Source organism: Ptychodera flava, chromosome 12 (genome assembly GCF_041260155.1).
Source record: "Ptychodera flava strain L36383 chromosome 12, AS_Pfla_20210202, whole genome shotgun sequence".
NCBI lineage: Eukaryota > Metazoa > Hemichordata > Enteropneusta > Ptychoderidae > Ptychodera > Ptychodera flava.
Genome location: NC_091939.1, coordinates 14,806,108 through 14,829,584, shown reverse-complemented (window position 1 = coordinate 14,829,584; position 23,477 = coordinate 14,806,108). Strand labels below are relative to the sequence as shown.

General features: G+C 37.4%; 3 protein-coding genes across 4 annotated transcripts in view; 1 reads left to right on the top strand and 2 right to left on the bottom strand.

Moving 5' to 3' along the window:
- Positions 1-2,610, top strand: part of LOC139145104 (toll-like receptor Tollo) — a 29,068-nt gene extending 26,458 nt beyond the window's left edge. For both annotated transcript variants that reach the window (XM_070716055.1, XM_070716054.1), the window contains 2 exons: positions 108-242; positions 965-2,610. Coding sequence is in view for 1 of the 2 variants with exons in the window: in XM_070716054.1 (XP_070572155.1) it covers positions 108-242; positions 965-1,365 (536 nt within the window). In the remaining variant the exon portion in view is untranslated. The remainder of the gene's footprint in view (positions 1-107; positions 243-964) is intronic.
- A 100-nt stretch (positions 2,611-2,710) lies between these two features.
- On the bottom strand, positions 2,711-11,259 carry LOC139145101 (uncharacterized). Its single transcript, XM_070716051.1, has 13 exons — positions 11,162-11,259; positions 10,592-10,729; positions 10,326-10,456; positions 9,954-10,098; positions 9,392-9,552; positions 8,729-8,972; positions 7,773-8,354; positions 6,941-7,141; positions 6,361-6,551; positions 5,750-5,861; positions 5,259-5,587; positions 3,657-3,867; positions 2,711-3,165 (listed from the first exon to the last, which is right to left on the bottom strand). The coding sequence occupies exons 2-13, from the start codon at positions 10,623-10,625 to the stop codon at positions 2,900-2,902; spliced, it is 2,607 nt and encodes an 868-aa protein (XP_070572152.1). The 5' UTR covers positions 10,626-10,729; positions 11,162-11,259; the 3' UTR covers positions 2,711-2,899.
- The window catches only part of LOC139145100 (uncharacterized), a 31,494-nt gene continuing 19,202 nt past the window's right edge, over positions 11,186-23,477 (bottom strand). Inside the window, exons 22-42 of the mRNA XM_070716050.1 lie at positions 23,269-23,443; positions 22,902-23,120; positions 22,455-22,650; positions 22,119-22,318; positions 20,983-21,214; positions 20,209-20,415; positions 19,815-19,920; positions 19,597-19,713; positions 19,172-19,339; positions 18,734-18,882; positions 18,216-18,344; positions 17,970-18,108; positions 17,564-17,750; positions 17,180-17,391; positions 16,934-17,046; positions 16,571-16,690; positions 16,216-16,344; positions 15,560-15,781; positions 14,505-14,642; positions 12,228-12,405; positions 11,186-11,299 (exon numbers count right to left, since the gene is read on the bottom strand). Coding sequence (XP_070572151.1) covers positions 11,259-11,299; positions 12,228-12,405; positions 14,505-14,642; positions 15,560-15,781; positions 16,216-16,344; positions 16,571-16,690; positions 16,934-17,046; positions 17,180-17,391; positions 17,564-17,750; positions 17,970-18,108; positions 18,216-18,344; positions 18,734-18,882; positions 19,172-19,339; positions 19,597-19,713; positions 19,815-19,920; positions 20,209-20,415; positions 20,983-21,214; positions 22,119-22,318; positions 22,455-22,650; positions 22,902-23,120; positions 23,269-23,443 — 3,377 coding nt within the window. The 3' untranslated portion in view covers positions 11,186-11,258. The remainder of the gene's footprint in view (positions 11,300-12,227; positions 12,406-14,504; positions 14,643-15,559; positions 15,782-16,215; positions 16,345-16,570; positions 16,691-16,933; positions 17,047-17,179; positions 17,392-17,563; positions 17,751-17,969; positions 18,109-18,215; positions 18,345-18,733; positions 18,883-19,171; positions 19,340-19,596; positions 19,714-19,814; positions 19,921-20,208; positions 20,416-20,982; positions 21,215-22,118; positions 22,319-22,454; positions 22,651-22,901; positions 23,121-23,268; positions 23,444-23,477) is intronic.

Here is a 23,477-nt window from a genome sequence, read left to right as displayed (position 1 = left end):
TATGATTACTGAAAACTCCCTCATGTTGACTAACGACACACTGACGACAAAGTCATGAGAACGTACAGTATCCGAGGAAACTTATTGTCAAGGCTAATTTTTTACAGATGACAGGGAATACGACGCCTTTGTTGTGTACAGCAGCAGGGATGAAGACTTCGCCGAAGCCATTATACAGCATCTTGAAAAGACTGGGAACTACAGACTTTTGTTGCATCATCGAAATTTTACAGCTGGAAAAAGTACGGAAGATGACTATTTGAGATATGTAAATTCATTGCATCACTAACGATGATGATTTGTGGGGATTTAGCCAAGTGCATTTGACTGCCGATGTCATTACTTGGTGAATAGTGTGCCGTACATTGGCAATGGCATGTGCAAATTCGATCAGGAATTGTGCTAAATTTTATACCCTGCGCATGCGTTAATAGTTCTGCTGGTTGGCGCCAGGCAGGCTTGTCCCTGAGGTTATCTGAAGCCCAATCTAGCGATGTATTAATTGTGTTGTTTAAGTTTGTGCGATGTACGATTAGCGAATACGCATGAGCAGATGCCTTATGAGTTATACGATGTGAGGCGCGGTGGTGGTCAGAAAATTGCAGCAATTAAGCCCAGTTATCGAATCACCTTTTTCAGAGTCTGGGATTAAGCTAAGCGGTTTTGACTGATGATGTATTGAATGGGTTAATAGCTGGCAACTTCGTGAGTTCGAATCCGATCGGGATTTTACTGAATTTTCATGTTGAAGTAGAGAAATGCATATTTGCATCAAAATAATTTTATGTAACCTTTACCTCAACCATGATAAAAGGAAAACAATTATGTAGACGGTATTGAATTATTAGACAGGAATATTTTTCAGGTGGTGAAAAACCAGGGTTAAGTTCCGAGTAATTTTGCTTTTGAATTTGTCAAACGGTTTTGATTCGTTATTCTTATTGTTTTCTCTATCACATAATAGCTATTCTTGACAACATAGAAGACTCCTTTGATGTCAGCCGTACCTCCATGTTAGTGATTTCTCCAAATTTCCTGGAGAGTGGCATGTGTGAGCATGAAGCCAGAATCGCCCTTGACAACTGGATCAACAGAAGACAGAAACTCATTCCGATCCTCAAAGGGAACATTCAACAGGCAAACCATTCCCAAGTGATCAAGCGCATCGTCAAATTTATCACATACATCCAGTGGCCGGAAAATGGTTCAATCAAGGAAGAAGAGAAATTCTGGAAAGAACTCGAGCACGCCCTCGATAAAAATTTGAGAAAACACGCAAAAGTATGTTTGTTAAAGCGAGCTCTGGTTACTCTGCTAAAATGCTTCAGTGGAGGCTATTCTAAGCTGCAAAATCACGTCGTTTGAAGACTAAAGTTGTCATTAATTAAAATGCATCATCATTTGGCAGATTTTGCGATATAACTCTATGATACGACTAATCAGTTTCCAAATGCTACTGAAATACATATAGCAAGGCTATTTGCCCTTGACAAGGCGTGTTTCACCTTTTTATGCCGGCGATTTCCATACTTGAGAGCTTGGCTGACATACACACCGACAGAACTAAAGTAAAAATGTAAAGATAAGCAACATCAACCAAACTTTTTTGTTTCAAATCTACACAAGTGTTTATAACAAATTAAGAAGCGCATGTATATTTAATAACTTCGATCATTTGCCTTGAAGATTCACCAAAAGTGACATTTGTTTTTATAGCACTGTGGTATTTAATTAACATTGTAGGATATTTCTCAAATAGAATAAGTCTTATACTCCGTTGTAAAAGCTACATGATGACAGTAAATATATGACTGTAATAGCTTTAAGTCTGAGTTCGATTAGAAAATAATGAATTTGATTTTCGACACCATTTGGTATGAATTTGGTATATTTTAACAAATAGAGTTCTTAGTTATTGCTGCGAAAATTTATAATTGATTAGTTTTCAATATAAGTTTTCATCATAAGTTTCCATGTCTTGTTACACTTTTTGACCTTTCTGTTCGATACTTTAGACATGGAATGATATAATCAATCATAAACACCTGCCACAACGGTTGATGTATGAATTCATAGTTTGTCAGTCAGAACGAATGCATGATATGATGTGAATTTATTCCCCTAGATCATGATAATTTACAATCATCTTGTAAATCAGTACACACACTGTTGTCAACAACGTAATCTTTCTTTTTATACACATTACTGTGATACAATTGAACCTAGAGTTACCGCTAGCGAATTGAAACTCGCAACCACTGCACTGTGCCTATACAGTAAATTACCAGCACTGGTTTACTTGGCTGGGTCATTATACTAATTCGAGTCCTCGGTGTAAATTTATATATCTTAGAAATTTGTCTCTAGAGTAATGAGTAAATGAAAACACAACTCTTGTCTCTGGTACGTTTCCGATATATAGCAAACCAGATATGTAAACATTATTAAAATAACTCGCTTTGCTTTAATATTTTTCAAAAGATGTCACACTTTAAAGGGATGCCTGGACAATCTTATAACAAGCAAATTATTTTCTGCAAACCAAATACACACACACACAAGCATTGTTGTTTTCTTCGAAAATAAACACATCAATTTAGTCACTCGTAACGATTTTTCCATTGTCAATACGCCACTGCCTTATTATACAAGCTAAACTTGGAGGGATTCACCATCTTAGTAATTTTCTTATTAAACAGATAATGCAGTACAATACCCTTGTTATATACTCACAAGATCACGTCATTGCGTTTGACGACTTTTCAGGAAATGCTAATTTACAATCTGAAAAATTATAAAATTTGCAGTTTCATGCGTTTACTGGAAATAATTCTTACACAATAAAACAATTATTTTGCAATTCTCATAACAGCACAATAGTGTATATTATAAAGTGCTTTTACACATATGACAAAATATCATTGTATGTATCATAAAGCCCAGCCTCGTTCACAGCCATAATGGTGAGGAAATACGAACGCGACTTGTCAGCTGCAAGGAATTCGTAGCTTGTGCCGCGTGTTTCGTACCACTTGATGATGTCACTTCCGCCTACTACAGTGCTTATGGTGAGCTGGTATATCAATGTCGAGTTGCTTGTAAATATGTCATCCCATCGAATAGTGACGATGTCTGAAGCTGACCAAGTGTATTGTAAATGCTCGCCTACATTAAGACCACAAAAGTAAATAAAAATACAACAAGATTTAATGACCAAAACTAGCATGTTCCACTACGGCCTCCTCCCTTGTACACAGTGACCTTATGCCAAAAGGAGGTAGGGATGACTTCAACACGAGAGGAGAAAAAAGAACGGAGAATTTTAGTCAGTATACTCATGTTAGATCCTCCGTAGAACATACAGTCGGCCATTACACAAAACACTGCCAGGAAGATAGTTTCCGCTTATCGCATAGCCTAGGTTACGATGAACCATTTGCATACTAATCTTTTGAAACAAGTATTTTAGGAGAGTTAGGTATCTGTTACGTTGAACTGACTCTTGTAACTTTTGTGCTACCATCAATGGTGTTAATGACGTGCTCTTTTGTCCTGTCTCACAATTAACCCCAGACTCAACAGTCATGTAAGGTCTAACATTGTTTTGCAAAAACTGAAACTAGTCTATGTATAGTATATTACGTTTGCTCTTTTACCTGTTGGTACAGGTGGCGTTGTTTCTATGGTAATGTTTGATGAAATCACTTCACTCTTCAACCCCACATGATTGACAGCTCGCACTTGGACTTGGTACGTCTTGTAAGATTCCAAGTTAAACCCGGAAAGCATTGCTGACATCTGTCCGGTTTGACCGATACCTCTCCAATCGCTACCAATGCTGGGACTTGTATCTCTAAGTATCCTGCACTGTGTTTACAATTGCAAAAATGTATTTGACATTATATATTAGGTTGGAAACGGAATTTTCAATCTGTTTACAGTGAAAACCAGTTGATAATGGACTATGAAATGGATCTAAATGTTATCAAACTTGTGTAATTGGTTTGTAAAATGGTAGCAAATTTTACCTGCAGTCACCAAATTGTGGCAAACAACAGACTGATGACAGTTCACAGTAGGCTTCAACAGTAATCGTCTAGATATTTCTAGATATAGCAGTAAAGCGAGTCAGCGGTAGGAAATGTTTAGTGTGTTATGTGTGTTGTTTTCTTGCGGGAAAAGACATTAAATGGTTCAAAACATTCTACCTTTGGGAAACTATTTAGGTCTCTTTTCAGCTTTAACCATTTCGGGCGAACAACTTTAAGAAATGCGAAAGCAAAGAAAGCAGTACAGCTAGACTCTTACTCAGCTGCTGTATAATGCGGCATGGGGCAGTACGGCAATGTTACATAATTGCCTGCTTCTAAAGTGTACCAGACAGTATACTTCAAGGTGTGTGTTTTGTTACTGGTCAGTATACAGGTGATCAGTGCCACTAGTGTGGCAAATTCATGAAAACGTTCTCAAACCAATTACACAAGTGTGATAACATTTAGATCAATTTCATCTTCCATTCTAAACTGGTTTTCACTGTAAATCTCTAATCGTCTGCCAGCTATTTCTTGTCAGTTCACTCAAATCTTCTTATATTCTACTTACAGGCAGGTAGTTATCTTAGAACAGTGTAATATATATTAAAATATGGTTCAATTAATGACAAGCAAAATATAATGAAACTACGTCAGGGATAGGAACTGACTTGTGGTTGAGCCCGGCAGCAACATGGTCAGGGTACAGTAATAAAGTGCAGACCCTTTCGCAAGATCGCATGGTTTTTTGCCCCCGTCTCCTTTGTCTCGCGTAATTACAGGGGTTAAGACATCAAATAGCTATTAAGGAAAGAATGTATAACATGCTAGATTGACAAAATGGTGGACATCCATTTGTTGGAAGAAATGCACATATCGTTTGGTCCTCGTTTAATATGTCACAACTCAAACTTTTCAGTCACGAATCTTCTGAAAAAGACTCGGACGAGAGAAATTTCGTGTGTATTTCTGTTCACATAGACCTCGTACATACGAGGGGTACGGGGTGCTTTGAATTCCGAATAATATCACATTTTAATAAATAGCTTTGGGCTTACATATGTCTTCGTTAAACTAACCATAATGAAACAGTTGTGCTCAGTTAACCTGAACTGTGCCAGTCATTTGCTGTATTAAAGATGTACAGTTTTCAAATGACTTTGGTTCGATATTCATGAATGGACACATTACATATTTCTTCTCAGAGATATTACCAGGCCTGTTTACCTCATAATGTGATATGCCTGATAGATCAGAGAACCCATTCCAAATAACATTGATGTTGTCAGTGGATGTTTGGTGGTTTCCTCGTGTCTCAAACATCGACGGTGAACTTGAAACCACTCGGACAGTAGCTTCTTCTGTTCGAGGTCCTTCTTGCACGATTGTCACGCCGTTCGATATAATTTGGTTGTACAACCCAGCAAAATTCTTACAACGAATGGTGGAATAAATTTTCTGTCCATGGTCGAGTGTTCCCGAGAAGCTTTTCTCTGCGTAGGCTAGGTCATTTGTCACAGTAAACGGTCTCAGTGTTCCAGAACCCGGACTAAATCCTGAAATAAAAACAAGGGGGATGCGATGTTAATTGTCAATTGTGTACTATCTCCGTGTGATCTTTGTACCTACACAGAAAATGTCGTACCTCCTTGGTCAAATCAATCAACTTAAAACAAATACAAATAGAAAATCATAGAAATCATTGGATAACTACCTACCAAGGGCCCATTCACAAAATTCTACTTCACTTTCGGGATCTGAAACATTCCACTGAACAGAAATGACTGATAAAGTCTGATAAGTCAAATCCTTTCCTAGCTGTGCACCATCCTAAAAGAAAACGAAGAAGAATGTAGAATTATTTGAATACCTCGACAACAAGATAACGCAATATCCAATTATGTTCCACCCCAGTGAATCAAATAACAATTACATGGTGCACTTCGCCGCGGAAAATGCACTGTGTAAGTTTTCCCGTCGAAGCTGTACCACCTCTGTCACATATATCCACGAGAATGTGGAAACAAATATGCATCAAGGAAAGGTTTGTGACAGTTTGGTTTAAGTGAATGTGAGTTGGTCTTCTTCGACCGACAGGCAGAGTGAGGTATAAAATTTGCAAACTATCAAACAACAGCCTAAGAGAATAATTAATACAAAAACATAGCGTGATATCATTACAATGAAAATGATATAGTATCAGTTTAAAGATACACATGAGAAAGATATTGCTTCACTTATCGGACTATAAAATATAATAAACTTTTATTGTGACCGTCAATGTTAGCACCTTACAGTGTAATTTGGAAAGAGGATATTCCAAGTGTACCTTTATACAACAGATATTTGGTGGTGTCACATCTACTATCATCGGCTGTGAATAGAACACTGAATGGAGATCGGCGGCATTACGTGCAGTGACCGTCACATGTATAGGTATTCCATGGCTGAGTGGCAAATCGTCCGCGAAGGCATGGGACGAACGACAGACAGACTTGAATGACTGCACTTGCGTACCGCCTAGGAATTTGGATGAAGACAGCACAAAAGACAAATTAAATTACAAAGTGTATGTCAGAAAATCATTATGCATACGTTTTGCAAAGTTTGCTGTTCTCAAACATCATCTTCTTTTGTGTTAGATGGCACTTATATCAATGATATGAAAGAGACTATTGTATTAAGTGTTGTAGAAATGATGCATTGCTTGGTACATAAATAAAACTTTTTTTTTTCGATTGCGGAATTACTAAGATCCCTAGTTCATACTCTACTGATATAAAGTTGTAGAAAGTCGTTAAACTCAGCTTTAGTAATTCAGAATGAAATTGTTAGTTGTAGCTGTAGTGGGATTCTTCTCCTTGCTAGTATAAAACAGAATGGCAGCGAAGTCTTAATGATTACGTCACCTTTGACAGTGCCTATTGCCCACAGATATTCAACAATGGGACTGTCTGTATCCAAGATATTCCAACTAGCGGATATAGAGTGTTTCCGTCCATTTGTTCTTGAGTGTAGACTGATACAACTTGATTTGTGATTTTCATCGTAAACGTCGCGATCGACGTGGACGCTGAGGTGTTGGATTCGTGCATTGTCTACCGCTATGCCTGTAAAGGAGTATAAACATGCTAAAGGATAAATAGTAATCCGTAAAATATAAAAAAAGAAAAAGTGGTAAGTAAAAACTTAAACATGTAGAACAAGGGAAGAGTTCTATTCCAACTTGTCGGTTCCACGCGGGCAGTTATGCATCCAGTTAGGTGGGTGTTTTTAAACCGGTCGGGCAACCGGCAACTTGAAATGGAACTCTTCCCGAATTCTGTCTCCTGGATTAAATATAGTTCTTTCCTTTTACCTGAGGAGGTGACGCCTGCACGGTAAATAAATTTACAAATTCAAAATCTTAATGTAATATCAAGTGGTAGTATCAGTGACAAAAATAAAAACACATGGACCACGGGCAGTCTTTTTACAAACTAGCGTTTCTTGTGTGTCAATTGTTGAAGGTGATGACTTTACTTTAAGTTTCCATTTATATATACCTAAACAACTACAACATGTCAAGCATTAAACTGATTGGCTTTTGTTTATGGTATGTAAATGTATTAAGTAGTAATAGTGTTAATACGTTATCTATACATTATGCATATCTAATCGTAAATCTTGAGGACTTCTGAAAGTCGTGCAATAGAACGTCCGCATTCCTGTGAACTTGACATCTATGAGAAGTGCACCCACCATTTCTTCTTCCAAGAGAGCCTATTGTCACAGTGGTTGAATCTGACTCAGCTGTGAAGTAGTAGACATGCTCGTACCATTCAAGTCCGCTGTTACCATGGTTACCAGTCCTCTGGTACAGCTTGAAGACTCGGTGCATACCGGGAATCCGAATAAAACCTTCCTGTGACAGCAGTGGCACGGTAAACTGCCGTAGATGGCTGATGTAAATAGAGAACTTGTACTTGTCTCCTGTTATAGTTTCAATTGTCTGTGATACAGTGCCATGGACAATCAAGTACGCGTCCTCTAACTGCGCCTCCAACCCAGCCGACATAACCACATAACCAGTACCATTTACTTGCCAGTCCCTTGGCAGGCACAGATTGCTGGAAGCATTGATAGTGCAGTTTCTTTTGACTGTATTTTCATCTTGTCCCAAGGCATCTTCGAACGAGGGGTTTCGAAGGAGGTTACCTTCTGCAACAAACTTCAAAATGTTCTGTGGTGGCGTTGTGTCAACAAGAACGCCGTTCGACACTGCAGCTTGGGATTCCAAACCAACAGCGTCAGTGGCAGATACTTTAGAATAATAATGTGTACCTGGAAAGGTAGAACATTGGGAATGAATAAATATATGAATAAACGAACGATCATCATAAAAAAGACTGCAACCCTACCCAAAGTCATTTTCATTGATAAACTCTGGCAAACCTCGATTTAGGCAAACTGGCATGTCTGTGCTAGGTTTTGGTAAATGACAAGCCTTTAATAGCTATGGATATTATTTTTACAGATGTATATGTATGTTTTTAAAATGTCGCCGAAGAATTGTTTTTATCACAGCTCTCTAGGATTATGCCGAACATTCATACACGTAAAAATTTCACGTTTGTGGTGGTTTGTTTTATCTTCTAAACTTACTATTTCTGAAAACAAAAGTGATATTTTTTCATTTTGTTTTTCTTTGTACTTACCTGACGTTATTGGCACATTAAGTTCAGCTGACATTGACAGATGTAAACCAACATTCCTACAGGACAGAATGTCTTCAAGACCTGGCTGACTACCAACACACCACTGATAATGATGAACAGAAGATTGTAGATCAGAAAACCCATACCACGATGCCGAAACTAATGCGCTGGAATTTTGATAATCGGCATCACGAACGCCAAGTCCGTCGTCCACTCTACCGGATGTGGGTTCAGTGGTATCAATCTAGAAACAAAAGTAGGAAGGCGTTACATTTATCACGTGGAGGGGAATAGACAAACCAAGTATAATTCTCATCGTTTATCAGTCTCACTGCAGTGTTCAATCGAAGATGGCGAGATATATTCTATCATTACATAATCTGCACATACAATGAACTGTTTTCCATACTTTCTAAGAAGGAATACGTTTATGACTTATCATAAACATTGGCCACTTTATCGTTACTTTTATGATCACATCTCCTTCTACTTTTATGTTGTTCTTCATAATGTATTTACAATACTAATCCTGGAGCGAAGAAAATTTGCCTTCATTCCTTTTTTGATACAATTACGCAGCCATTCATTAAAAAGGCCACATTTGACAGCAGAATTCTTGGAAAACTGATAAACGTATAGAAGAGAGAACACCACAAAACACACCAAAATTCCATCAGATGACGCTATGGAATGCAGTCCTGCCAGATTAACAGCCATCACGTTGGTGTAATATTTTTGGTTATTTTGAAGAGTTAGGCCAGTTATCATCACTTTGTATTCACTGGCGCTGATAAGTGAAGCATTGTAGGGTCTGATATCGTCACCTGAATCATTAACAGAGAAACACAGAATTATGAATGAAGGTATTTTTTTTCTCTTTAGATGGTAATGACGATTACTGTTGGGTCTATATAAGATGTAAACAATTCTGAACAAATATTTCTATTGAAGTTATTCCTAAATACCAAATATAAATTAAGTTTTTTGTCGCGTGTAGAAATATTATTTAGATTGAAAAGTCTTGATAGCTTGTTTGACTAGTTTTGACATTGATTTTAATCTTTGAAGAAACTTTAGTGTTAAAAACGCGTGACTACTAATAACTTGGTTGACATCATCTTTGGTAGGAGCTACGCAAAAGAGTCGTTCTTATTTAATGTTGCAGAAGATATTATAAACTCATTTGGACTAATGAAATAGTTTGTACCACAGGTGCAATACATACCTTGGGGAACTGTGCTTATTGAAACCATAAAATGACTTAAACCGGAGGTACTTGGAAACACATTTTTCCATGAAATTCCCAATGTACTCAGGTCACTTGAGTAATCAATGTCAACTAGATTGGTTAGATGAGTTACATCCTTCACCTAAATGAGAACAAATGACGAAAACATTAAGGCAAAATTAGTGCATTCACTTGTTTGTATTTTTATTAAATGATGTGCCTTTATTATTACAAAAACACAGCCAGTAGATCTTGCATGGCGATGATCAATATGGATTGTGTCTAAGTAGAGACTTAAAGTTAACAAGACTGGTGATATTTTACGTTATATAAGAAAGTTACATCGATACATCAATGATATTCCTTTACCTTTCTTGAAGTTGAAATAGATGGCGCTGTGAAATCGGGTGTTACTCCGTCTGACTGAAAGACAGCAAAAGTTCGGTCGTCGTACCAAGCCCTGACGTAGAATACGTACTCAACATCAGGATGGAGAATTCCTAGATTATGAGAGAAAACAATTATTCCATGTGACAAGTTATGAAAATAGCACTAACCATTTAGCCGTTCCAATGGAGTTCGCGTGTTCATTCAGTGAAGACAAAACCACAAGCGAATATCTTGCAATGACTCACCTGATCTCAAAGAAAATACTGCAAAGCTTTCCATGCCGGCATCATGCCATATTCTGTCTTTTGCTGGATTCAGTAAACCTGAACCTGGACTTCCTCCTTTGCTGCCGACCGTCCATTCATATCTCTGAATGGCTACGTCTAAAAGATAAGTAATTACATGGCATAATTATTGCAGTGCATCATTATGAAACGTATGTCCACACAGCATATCAATCATCCTCAAAAATGTAAGAATTTTGTGTTTTGAGTATTTGAACTTTTATTTCATCCCAAAAAGATATCAAACTTGGCTACCGGACAATGTCGCATTTTCTTGGAATATTCATAGATTTGAAACAGCGCTCTATTGCACCAAATTAACTGGCAAAGAGACGCGTAATCTCATCAAGGCACACAATCACTTATCTATCAAAAGGTTGCTATCACCCCGTTATATTGTTAACACTTTCAACTAGAATGCAATAACATTGCCCTATCTTCTCTTGTAAGAAATGCAGATGAGCGAAACTGACTTGTCATGTGTATGGGACATACCATCAATGATATGTAGCAGAGAAATCAATAACATACCCCCTCCGGCGTTATTCCATTTAGCTGCTATTGTACATGCTGAAGGGGTATAATCTACATCCTGGTCCTGTAAATCAGCTTCACTCTCATGATAGTCTTAAATATCGACCACATCAACCTGTTCATATTGTTCATTCCCTGAGATGGAAGGTATTAGAAGATATTTTGCACATTTTAATCACCAAATATTCTCACAAATGTCACAAATGTACGTATGACATCCATCTAGCCATCAATCAATCCATTGTTATTTGCTATATACGATTAAGCCCATGTGATGCAGTCAAACATTCTGCTTGTACAAAGTCAGGACCGATACGGCTGATGTTATTTAAGTTTACGAATGCCACTTTGTGTTCGAGATCCAGATAACTGTAACATACAGCGCATACTTTATGCTGGTCTTTGTACAACTGTTCTACCAACATAACTTATTTGTCCTATATCCAAAACGTCTGCGTATTTAAAAGACAGTGATTTTCACTTACAGACTAAATTGTTAAAAATTGTAAAAAATTAACATTGGACCTGATTTCAAAGCCCAAATCATTGTCTGCGAGCAACACACGTTTGTATGATGATACTTGTATTGAGTGGGTTTAAACACTCATTTACATACCCTTTGCAGGGTAAATTTTGTCTTTTTACAAGCAGAATTTTTGGCTCCATCATATGAGCATACAAAACACCCATCATGAACGTATTTGTCCGAATAAGTTTGCTTTAATGCTCTTCATGATATTTACCACGGTGATAATGGTGACGATGATGATGTTGATCATTATCATCATCATCATCATCATTACAGCTGTAACATACTAAACATGCCGATATATTTTGCACGGCCTAATACACTCGAGTTTGTTTTGAACGGTTCATAAGTATCACGCAAATATTGATTACCAATGAACACCTTGGCATAGGTTCCTCAAACAACCTGTCATGCCTCTTGAGAAAATCTGTACATAACAAATACTTGGCATCGCGGTGCCGTTTGTTTTTATAAAATATCTTAAGGCTATTTTTCTCATACATATAATTCCTGTCAAAAATTGTTGACACTGACCGGTAACATCGTTGCATTCGACCGTGGAATCGTGACATAACTGGTTTTGTGGTGCGCATGTGCAGTCTCCTTCACATGTTTGTGAATCACATCGACGCAGAAGTGATAGTACCCCACTAACGTTATTTGACTTCACTACCACGAATGTTTCATGTGCCTCGTAACTGCGCAAACCGACCTGAAAACATTGACATTTGCAAGGAATTATTAGTTTTCTTGGACACACTATGGAATATCGTACATGTTCTTTCCTGGCCTTTCTAAGATAATAAGTATAAGTATATAATACAACTACAAATATAAACAGTAAGTCCTATGTAAATAAAGGAAGCGTCAGGTTGGTCCTGTATAAGATTTTCTACATTTGTCACAATGTAAGTTAAACGATTTGTCCCTTTTTTGCTCACGTGTTCACACACGTGAGCATATGTCGCAGCGATGTCTGTCTGTCTGTCTGTCTGTGTGTCCGTGTGTCTGTCTGTCTGTCTGTCTGTCTGTTGGTCCGATATCTCAAAAACGGCTGATCAGATCAGAATCAAATCTGGTAAATAGATTCAGTTAGCAAATGGCAAGAACTGATTAGTTTTTGGTGGGTGTGGCTTGCATACTTTTTGCTAATTTGCATAATTAATGATTTTAGAAAAAACGGATATACATTAAAAACGACTGCACACAATTTGACGAGATTTGCTACAAATGTTGATCACACCAAAATATATCAGTAGTGGGAACCATTAAGGGGTGACATGAAAGATAGTTGCTAGTTTTGCATATTTAATGAATTTTCCTAATTAGGGATATATATCTGATTTGACTCGATCAAAATTGACCAAACTTGGTATGTATATTGAAGATACTATAATTTAACATTCTTGAAAGTCATCAAGCATTTTAGCTTCACCAAATTCCTAATTTGCATATTTAATTAACTTTGCTGATAAGGGAGATATATTTGAATTGACTGGACTAAAGTTGATGAAACTTGCTACCTGTATTGAAGCTACTATGATACAACATTCTTGAAAGTCAATAAGCATTTTTACTGCAGCCAATTCCGAATTTGCATATTTAATGAACTTTCCTAATTAGGGATATATATCTGAATTAACTTGATTGTAGTTGTTGAAACTTGCTATATACATCAAAGATACTTTCATATAACATTATTGAAAGTCAAAAGACATTTTTACTTCAGCCAATTCCTAATTTGCATATTAAATGAATTTTCATAATTAGGGATATATATCTGAACTGACTTGATCAAAATTGATGAAACTTGCTATGTACATTAATGACACTATAATAAATATTATTGAAAGTCATTAAGCATTTTCTCTTCAGCCAATTCGTAATTTGCATATTTAATGAACTTTCCTAATTAGGGATATATATCTGAATTGACTCGATCAAAATTGACCAAACTTGGTATGTATATTAAAGATACTATGATTTAACATCAATGAAATTTATTCAGCAAATTTAATTCAACCAATTTCAACCAATATTAAATGAACTTTGCTAATTAGGGATATATATCTGAATTGACCGGACCAAAGTTGATGAACCTTGCTATATACATTAAAGATACTATGATACAACATTATTGAAAGTCATTGAGCATTTTTTCTTCAGCCAATTCCTAATTTGCATATTCAATGATCTTTTCTAATTACGGATATATACTGGGATTTACTTGATCAAAGTTGGCAAAACATGCTATGTACATTGATGATTATACCAGGTTAAAACAATATCGAAAGTCATTTCACATTTTCATGTCAGCTAATTTATAATTTGCATATCTAATGAGCTTTCACAGTTCGGCATATATGGCTTGAAGGACTTGGCCAAAGGTAATTACACTTGCTATATAAAGTGGTGATACAATGACAGAAGTCAAAGAACTTTAATATTTTTATTTCAGCTAATTACATATTTGTATACTTCATGACCTTTTAGAATTAATCGACGGTAAATATTATTCATTACACTGATCATATTACTTTCAATGAAGTTGCAAACATGTGGCAAAAGGTTCAAATTTACATATAATGCAATATATAATGAAACACGTGAGCATTTTCAGTTCATATCTGGTTATATATCAGCAAGAACGCACATTTGATTTCGCACTTTAGAACTCTATGCTTTGTCATAATGGACATAGACACAAAAATAACTTTAGCTCTCTGGGACCCAAATTTTCTCTATGAAAACAGTTTCTGTCGGAGGAGTGCCATTTTAATTGTGAAAAGTTTTAATGTAAAATAATCTTACTCCATTGATGGCCCACAGTGCACAGTAGATGTGTTCTCCAGGATGAAGATCTCTTGTTACTGAAATTGAAGCAGTTTGCACCACACCTTCATCTAAGTGTGAGTTTCCACTAACATATTGGATTCTGACAGCTTGGTTCTAAAAGAAAATAGAATATCCTCCATTAGGGGCCGTCGATTATAAAAACTGACGCACAAGAAACGTAATTCCTTCGTTTTACTTGAAACCTCCTCCCTCCCTCCCCCCAAACGAAAGTTCTTATGCGAAATCAATTTCGTATTATGATGCCGTTTCTGACAAACCCACCCCACACACTTCTCTCTGATCCGCATGAAAAAATACCAGAAGTGCACATTAATTAATAAACCTCCACTTTATGTGTCATTTTTGTATGTCATTTTCCACGCATCCTGGGCTTCCCTCAAAACTGCTGCCTTTGTTCTCCCTTAACTATGGTTGTACCAGTATGCATCAACAAATCGTTCATAGTCACCTGGATGTTTCGAGTAGATCTGGCGACTTGTACTTGGAACTTGAGTTCCAAACAGGGTAGTTTTGTCCCCGCAGTTGTACATTTTTTTCTTTGAACTCATAGATATGCTATGAAGCATGGTTTTGTTATCACGCGTGTGTGATGCACGCTCAAAATATCGGTTGACCGCAACGCTTACTGCACGTGTCACAGCACTGCGCAGCTCTATACAAAAAAGTGTATCAATTTCAATTCAAAAAAAATTGCGAGTGTTTCTATTGTAATTCATCTTTGAACTCTTTTTTTAACTGCATAATACTGCAGTAAATTCAGCTTACAAGCGCAAGTGGTCAAGGCTCAGAAAACAATAGAGGAAAATCCTTATGCGATTTTGACGCACACAAAACGAAATGAGCTTTTACCCCCCCCCCCTAAACGAAAGAATTACGTTTGTCGTGCGTCAGCTTTTATTATCGACGGCACCTTACGTTACCAGTTTCAGATCAACATAAGAAGAGCACAGCAATTTAATTCAACTCGATACAGAAAAGTGCTGACTCTTTTGAAACTCGATATTACTCACATCTATCAGATCTCTTGCTGCAAAACTGGTTCCTAGGGTCACAAAATAGTGACTAATTCCTGAATGCATATCTGCAAAACCAAGCCAGGCCAAATTGACCTTTGCCGTTTCACTTCCTTGACCTTGCACGTACGTCATCGAGCTCTGTCTGTGACGACTCAAGCCTGCTGCATGGTCTGTTGCCACAGCGAATGTCCCAACACTTGGCGGACTTGAATCGACCTGATCGAAAATATGCCATACAAAAATTAAGCTTTATAATATTGTCTAAATAATAATTTATGGTCATCAATAGCATATAACATTACAGATCACAATTTCAGAATGGTTGGTTGATCGTAGATAAGATAATGTCCCTTCTCAGTGGCATGTTTTTTCCGGATAGATTTAAAAAGTCAGCTATCGTAGTGACCAGGAGAGTTCGGCTTTTTTGTTAGCGGTCGTAAATAAGGTATAAGAAATACAATTAAATCAGTTACTTTATCTGACTTTAAACTCTCAAGACTTTAATATCCAGCGTGCCTAAGATAACTGTATATTCTGAAGCATTTATACAAAAATAACCCCAGGCCTTCGATATCAACTCTCGATGTTTCTTTTTGTTTGATTAATATTTCTTCTGATCCCTATTCCACCGAGTTATTTATACCACCTACCAGTATTCCAGGCGACTCACTAATTGTACATAGTTTGGCGCCATTGCAAGCGATGACTTTGACTGAGTACTCATCACCATCATGTACTGACACGTTAGTGAATACATGATGATGTACACCTCCTGTAGTCTGCCAGAAAAAGAGCATGTATAATTATCAAAATAATATGAATCTATTTGTTAAATAGATCGCATATTTGTAGAACGTCACAGTGCTTTTGCCGTCTCTCATTGGACTGAGACTACATCCTTTGTAAGACCACTATCTATGCAGTAGATCGACATGGATTTGCTATTTGCATTTCTGCGGCGAAAAATTCAGTCAGTCCCATGTATCACTAGTCAACCAAACTTACCTTTACGGGTTGTACAGACATATCGGACTGATGATGGGTAGATATGGAAAGTCGGTGGTGTTCTATTTGACTGTCAGGATCACTGAATGCCCAAGATACACGAAGCGTTGATCGCCAAATCTGTAAATAAGAAAGTTTATTCCAAAGGGCGTAAGAAAGATGTTATTTCACAGTTCTTCCTGAAAGTTAGCAGTACAATCAGCAGTAACATTCCTATAAATATAAATACATGATTGTAATGTCTACTTCGTAAAGGTGTGAGGATATTACAGAAAAAGGAGTTGATCATAATTGATGATAAGACGGAAAAACTAGACCTACTTTTCTCGTTAAACTTTATGCAAGGGCATTACACAATCTAACCTGGGTATTCGGCATTATTGAGCCTTCAGTCGTGTCAAGCCTGGCAGGTTTCACAATCGCAGGTGGAGAGTTGTCAACAATTATGCCATTCGATGCTGCTTCAGTAAACAAGCCTGCATAAGAGAGTTGAAAAGTTCAAAGTTAACATACATAGAGCAAATGTAGACTTTATTAAAGAAACAAAACCGTTTCACCTCTTATGTAAAAATATGAATTGATTACCCGTTTGACAATAAAACATCTCACCTGCTTTGTTATAGGCTCTGACAGTGACGTAAATTGGCACATTCAGGGGTAATGGCCGTTGCAACTGCGAAGAGGACGTCATTTCAGTCAGATGAAGTCTTGTTGATGCCATGATGTCATCACCACCTGGGATAGTTCCAGCAAGCCATTCGTAGTGAGAAAGTTGAGTGTGCTGGTCGTGAAAGTTGAACCAGTGAGCGGAGATTGTTGTCCTGAAAGATTTGGTCAGACCATTTTTGACAATGTTATCATTTTATATTCCTAGTAACCAAGGAGCAAATACACATCAACACTCTGCGTAATTTTTGCACCCATATTATTAGTATAAAATTATTTCTTCACTACAAACCAATGCAAATACGTAACTAACAGGGAAATCCATACCTTGATGCCTGATATGCATGATCTCCATCACTGCTACCATCATAAACAATACCTGCTACAGGCGGTGAGTTGTCCGCTATGATACCATCAGATGACACTGTTGTACACAGCTCTGCAGCATTACATGCTGTCACCGTCGCATAGTATATAACTCCCGGCCTTAGATTCAGGTCATCGGCACTCATCTCTATCAAGATAATAAAATGGTCATATTTCCAAAAATATACACATTGCATTTATATATTTCAATCACATGTGGTATTTCACCAAAATGTATCTGTACAATAAGAGCTTGCATTTTATTACTATTACATCATCTATCACATTGTTTCGCACAACGGGTCAAGATATCACCTCTTGAATATCAACATCCAAAGAACCACTTATGTTTGAGAAAATCCCATACCTGTACCGAGACCAACGAATTCCTCTTCCAAGATGTCATCATATCCCGGGGAGGTTCCAATTTTCCATGAATATCCCACAATATCTGTATGGGGTTCATGGAATCCTTTCCAGCGTGCAGTGAGAGAATCCAAATGAGTCTGCATAAACGAGGAATGCACATTCGGTTGTGTTAGTACAAATACGATCGATATTACCTAGCTTTGAATAGATCTGTATGATGCAACAAAGCTAGACAATAACGTACCTGATAATCAAGGTCCTTGTCATCCTCAACCGACTGACCATCATAGACCATACCGTGTTCAGGTGGACTGCTATCGACGATGACGCCCCAGGACGACGCTGTTGTGGAAAGTCCTGCACCATTGTATGCCTTCAAATAATCAGGTTGACGGCAAGAAATGATTGTACCTTACGTAACAACTCCCTCCTCTCTCTCTCTCTCTCTCTCTCTCTTTCTTTTTCTCTCTCTCTCCCTCTCTCTCTCTCTCTCTCTCTTTCTCTTCTCTCTCTCTCTCTCTCTCTCTCTTTCTTTTTCTCTCTCTCTCATGCGAATAAATGTATTTTGTGTACACGTATTACGTACTTGATTCGTCAGATTGATTCGTTTTATTATTTTTTTTTCTTTGTTCAATGATGTTCAATGATAGGTTTGTTTACGTACGGATTAATGCTTATTAAAAATAAACACATCACAAAGAAAGTATTCATTCATACGTTTTGGTGATACAGTTGATCTGCGTCCATCTGTATGTTACTTACGGTCACAGTGATATAGTATACGTATCCTTCTTTTAATGTTAGGTCATTGAGGTTAGCATCGTTGATTTCAGGCTCCATTGTCACAATGCAAGGAACGACGTCAGCAAATCCGGGTCTTGCGCCAATGCACCAATCATAGTGGTCAATACCTGAGAGTACACCGGAAGAAAAGGTGTAATGCACTGTAATAGATTCATGCAACCCAACTACAGAGAACGTTATTTTATTTCTTCTTCCTTTTCACTAGTTACACCTAAAGCAGTCATTATGCAGATATTAGAGATTATCATGGCCCTGACATAGAATTATGCAATTATATATGTTTGTGATATATTATATAAGTGCCATGAGAAGTAGAGATACATACATGATATTCACTCAACTGCAAGTATAGAACTGGTGACATAAACTTTGTAACAGGTTTATCAGTACACATACCACTTTCCTGATCTTCAAAGACGCCATTCCATTTTGCAGATATTACCGACACAGACGTCAAATATGCACCACCAACGTCGATCGATTTGTCTGTTTTCACTGGTGGAGTGACATCAACAGTGACGCCCTCGGACACAACATCGGAAGATAGGCCAACAAAATCAGACGCTGTCAAACACAAACAGAAGTTTTACGTGTCACTTAATGGAAGTAAGTAGAAGAAGAATCATTTGTAGCGATTGGTTTTTATCTTAACTATTCTTAAACATCATTGCTTGATGTTGTTCGCTAACATTCAGAAGTTTTCACGAGAAGTGATCCTGTACGAAGAGTTTGGCATTGTGAAAATAAAGTCAGCATTTAAAACAAAGAATGACTATATAATGTTTTGAGATTCAGCACAAAAATTCAATCTGCAAGATTACCTCTAACAGTCGCATAGTATGTGCGTCCTCCTTGGAGTTGAAGATCGTGTACCACCGCCAAATTGGTGATGCCAACATCGTCAAAGTCGAGCACATCAACCCCTCCTGGAGATGTTCCTTAAAATTGAAAAACAAGGGAAGTGTTATCAACATAATTTATGTTATTTTGCCTTGGTATGGCTTCCTGGTGGCAAAAAGTAGAATTATTACATACTAACCTATTGCTACGTCGTATTTTCTTATTCCTGAACTGTGCGTTGTTCTGCCGTGTTCTTCAACGTCGGAGAAACCATCCCAGTTTAGCACTAATTCCGACGTCGATATCTGTAAAGGTACAAACATTCGCTTATGTAACATATTTGGAAGCTTACAATTGGACTTCTGGCTTAGTTCACTGTGTGCCATGATTTTCAAACCGCTTTTTGGTGGCACAGGGAAAGAGACAAAACCAAGCAATCGTCTCTGCCCTAGTAAGGGTATTCACAGATAGACATATTCATATAAATAGACGTTCAAGGCATGTCATTTTGACTAAAAACTGACTTTAGCGAACATGTCTGAGACATGCTAAATTCTACGACGTGAATGTAGGGAGGGCATTATAGAAGTTACCTGAAATCTTTGTTTCATTGAGCCAATCCAAACATTCCCATGAGTAGGTGGCGTTTGGTCAACTTCAATTCCATCAGAACATGCACTTGTTTCAGGAAGTAGCACCTCTGATTTTTCGTAGACTTTTACGGTCGCATTAGCATGTACACAGACATAATATCTGTAGCCATGATGTAGTGGAAGATTTGCTGCATTGATAAAGTTAGCCTGCATAGAAGAAAAAAATGTGACAGTGCGCTTTGTGTAATGGATATTAGAATTTTCGTAGATCATTTTGTCAATGGCATCAATGCATTGGATGGAAAATACATTTGATGTTTGATTTCATGAGATATAGCCGGCGTCAATTTGAAAATGTTTCAGGATACTCATCTTTGTCTAAACAAAAATTTCAAATAAAGATTCCTTCTAGCAGGCAGATTTCATAAGAAACATGGACATTCTAAAAATTCTTTGACACTTTTGTTTGTGCGGGTTGGTCTTAAATACACTAAAAACTTGGATCGCTTTTTATCTCACGTCCTTAAAAATGGATAGTTTGTTTCTTTTAAAGTACCAAATATGAATTGCACTCATTAAAATTTTTGATTGATTTGAAAAAGCTATTCTAGCGTTCCTTAGGAAAGGAAGATCAAAAGTGTGAAGCCGTTATTGCTGATGACTGTACTAACTTACATTCTTAATTTGCGATTTATCAATGATAAGTTTGAAAACTGGAATTTCTTATTACGTTGAATTCTATAGAAAATATAGTCTCATCGAAAGCCAGCTTACCTTTGTCTCTCCGCAAGCAAGTACCTCAGATTTTCCACAATCATACGAACTATATTCCAATGTTCTCTGCTGCATTCCATGATTTCCGTGGCCATGCCAGTCGTCCTTCACAATTTTCCACTCATAGCGGCCATTTCGCAGTGTTGGCCATACTGCTGACAATTTGTCCGCCGATCTTGTATATTCAGCATCTGAGTGTCTCCAATGAGCATTATCAGCTAGCTCGACATTCCTAAAAGTGTGAAATGTGTAGACTTATCACCTAGTCTTGTCACAGATTTATATTTCGTTAGTGCCATATTTATCGAATGCCGTGCAACCCATAAGATTCAGTGGTAATTTGTTGATAACATCGCGGGTCGCTTAGGTATCATTTGACTGAAACACTATAAACTTCTTTTATATTTGATAACATTACAAAACGTGCACTAACAAAACAATGGACCGTATAAAAGTATCATTCGCCTTTCTGGTAGGCTTTCTGTTTTTAACACATGATAGTCTAGCATGAAAATGCATATGACTGCCATTTGAAAATAAACCCCAGAATTGAATTGAAAATTTTGTGATAGAGGCCTGTAAATAAACTTTTACAGTCCGAATTAGGGACTATGTATATACTCTGCAGGCAGGAGATCATTCACCTTCCTGACGTCGGGCAAATGGTCACCTGCCCTCGGGCGCGTATATGTAGTCCTTTGTTTCGGTTTTTATATATAGTATATGTCTCTTGGTCAAATAACATTCATGACCTTGTGAGTGGATGTCGAACTGATACATATACTGAAAGGATAAATGAAACCGTGCATCATTCGTTGCAGTATAAACATAGCTTTAGCACAATTTGTTGCACAAACGTCAACAGAAAATTGTAAGCAGAATTCTTACTACCATAACAGACCAGTGCTTGTGCCTGGGAGAGGTAGTTTTTTGATGAGTGATTTCAAATGGCAAAATCACCCATATATCGCCATTCACTTTACGTTTGATGGATAATGCCATCAGTACACTACACCGTTTTTTTGCACAGTGTAGCGCAATTTTTGTGCAGCGACGCATGCTTGACTTGATTGTGATTATGTAGCTACACTTTTTTTCAGAACATTGACACCATTGACTCTCAGCTTCGTACGTACCTAACATTGACACCGTCATAATCACCGACAGCATCAATTACTATGTTCGGCAGGATTAGTCTGGGATTAACCGCTTCACAGTCGATGATGTTCTTGTAAATAGTGGAGGATAATCCTACTTTGTTGTACCCTCGCAGACCGAGCCGAACACACTCCGTAAATGTCAATACGCTTGGTAGATGAACAGTTGTTCGGTACAACTGTGAATATGGTGATCATTTAAACGTGTTTATTACAAAAGACTCGATCTTTTTTGCAAGATGAATAATGTTCATGCATATCAAAGAATATAAACTGAAGCAAAATTGAATGGATATAGTTATTGACTGATCTTACCGCGTTGCTTGGTCCCGAGGTTAAGTTCAATTGTTTCCAAGGAAATAAGATGTCTTCATGCCTTTCATACCCCTCTGAAGTCTTCAAGCTCAGTGTCCATTCATAATAATCGATAGGGTCTTGTAAATCTCTCTGTTTGGCCAACATTTCTTGCTGTAAAAATCTCTGCCATTCGAAAGTCAATTCTTTCGTTCCACTATTAGATGTAAGATAACAAAGTTCTCAAAAAGTAAGAAATTCCTTCAATCGATTTAAAATTTCTCATCAATAAAGTTTAACGTATGCTGTGTGTGTTTTGGAAATAGGAAAACGGCTGGTCTGATATTGTCGGCAAATATTAGATGTCACATTCATATGTACTGTAATGTTTCTTAAATACAAAAGTGTGACGGCGATTGTAAATTTCAAACAGGTATTATCGTTGTTTTTAATGATATCCATACTCACTTTTCATAGACAATTTCGTTAATTCCCATAGGGACGGGTGGCTTCGGAATCACCCAGAATCCATTGCTAGAGACAGGCAGAAAACATCCGGCACTGTGACAGAACTTGACAATTGATCGGTAGTGATGTCCAGGCAATAAAGACAGATCAGTAGCCTTGAAAGAGTTCCGTATTCTGGTAGGTTGGAAGTCTGAGACTTGGTTCCATATTGAATAAGAGCTACATCAAGGGAAATAATAAAATAGATGAAGTCTTATGGTTGTAACTCTGACAGGAAAACAATTCATCGGGAATACGGTTTTTTCGATTCGGGCATGAAAAATTGCCCATTATACCCTTAAGAATATGCCCACATTTCCAAACTTACCTATTAATTTCACTTTCCTTCTGTAAAGCCCATTGTCCGTGGGTGATGAATTCTCTCAATTGATCGGGTACGCTCCAGTGAGAGGACACTGTGTTTAAAGATGCTTGGAAACTAATGTCGGCTTCACACTCAGTCCGTGGAACAAAGTCGTGGTGCGTTGCATTTTGTCTTTGACCTGGTGTAGAATATAAAGTATTATATTACGACAA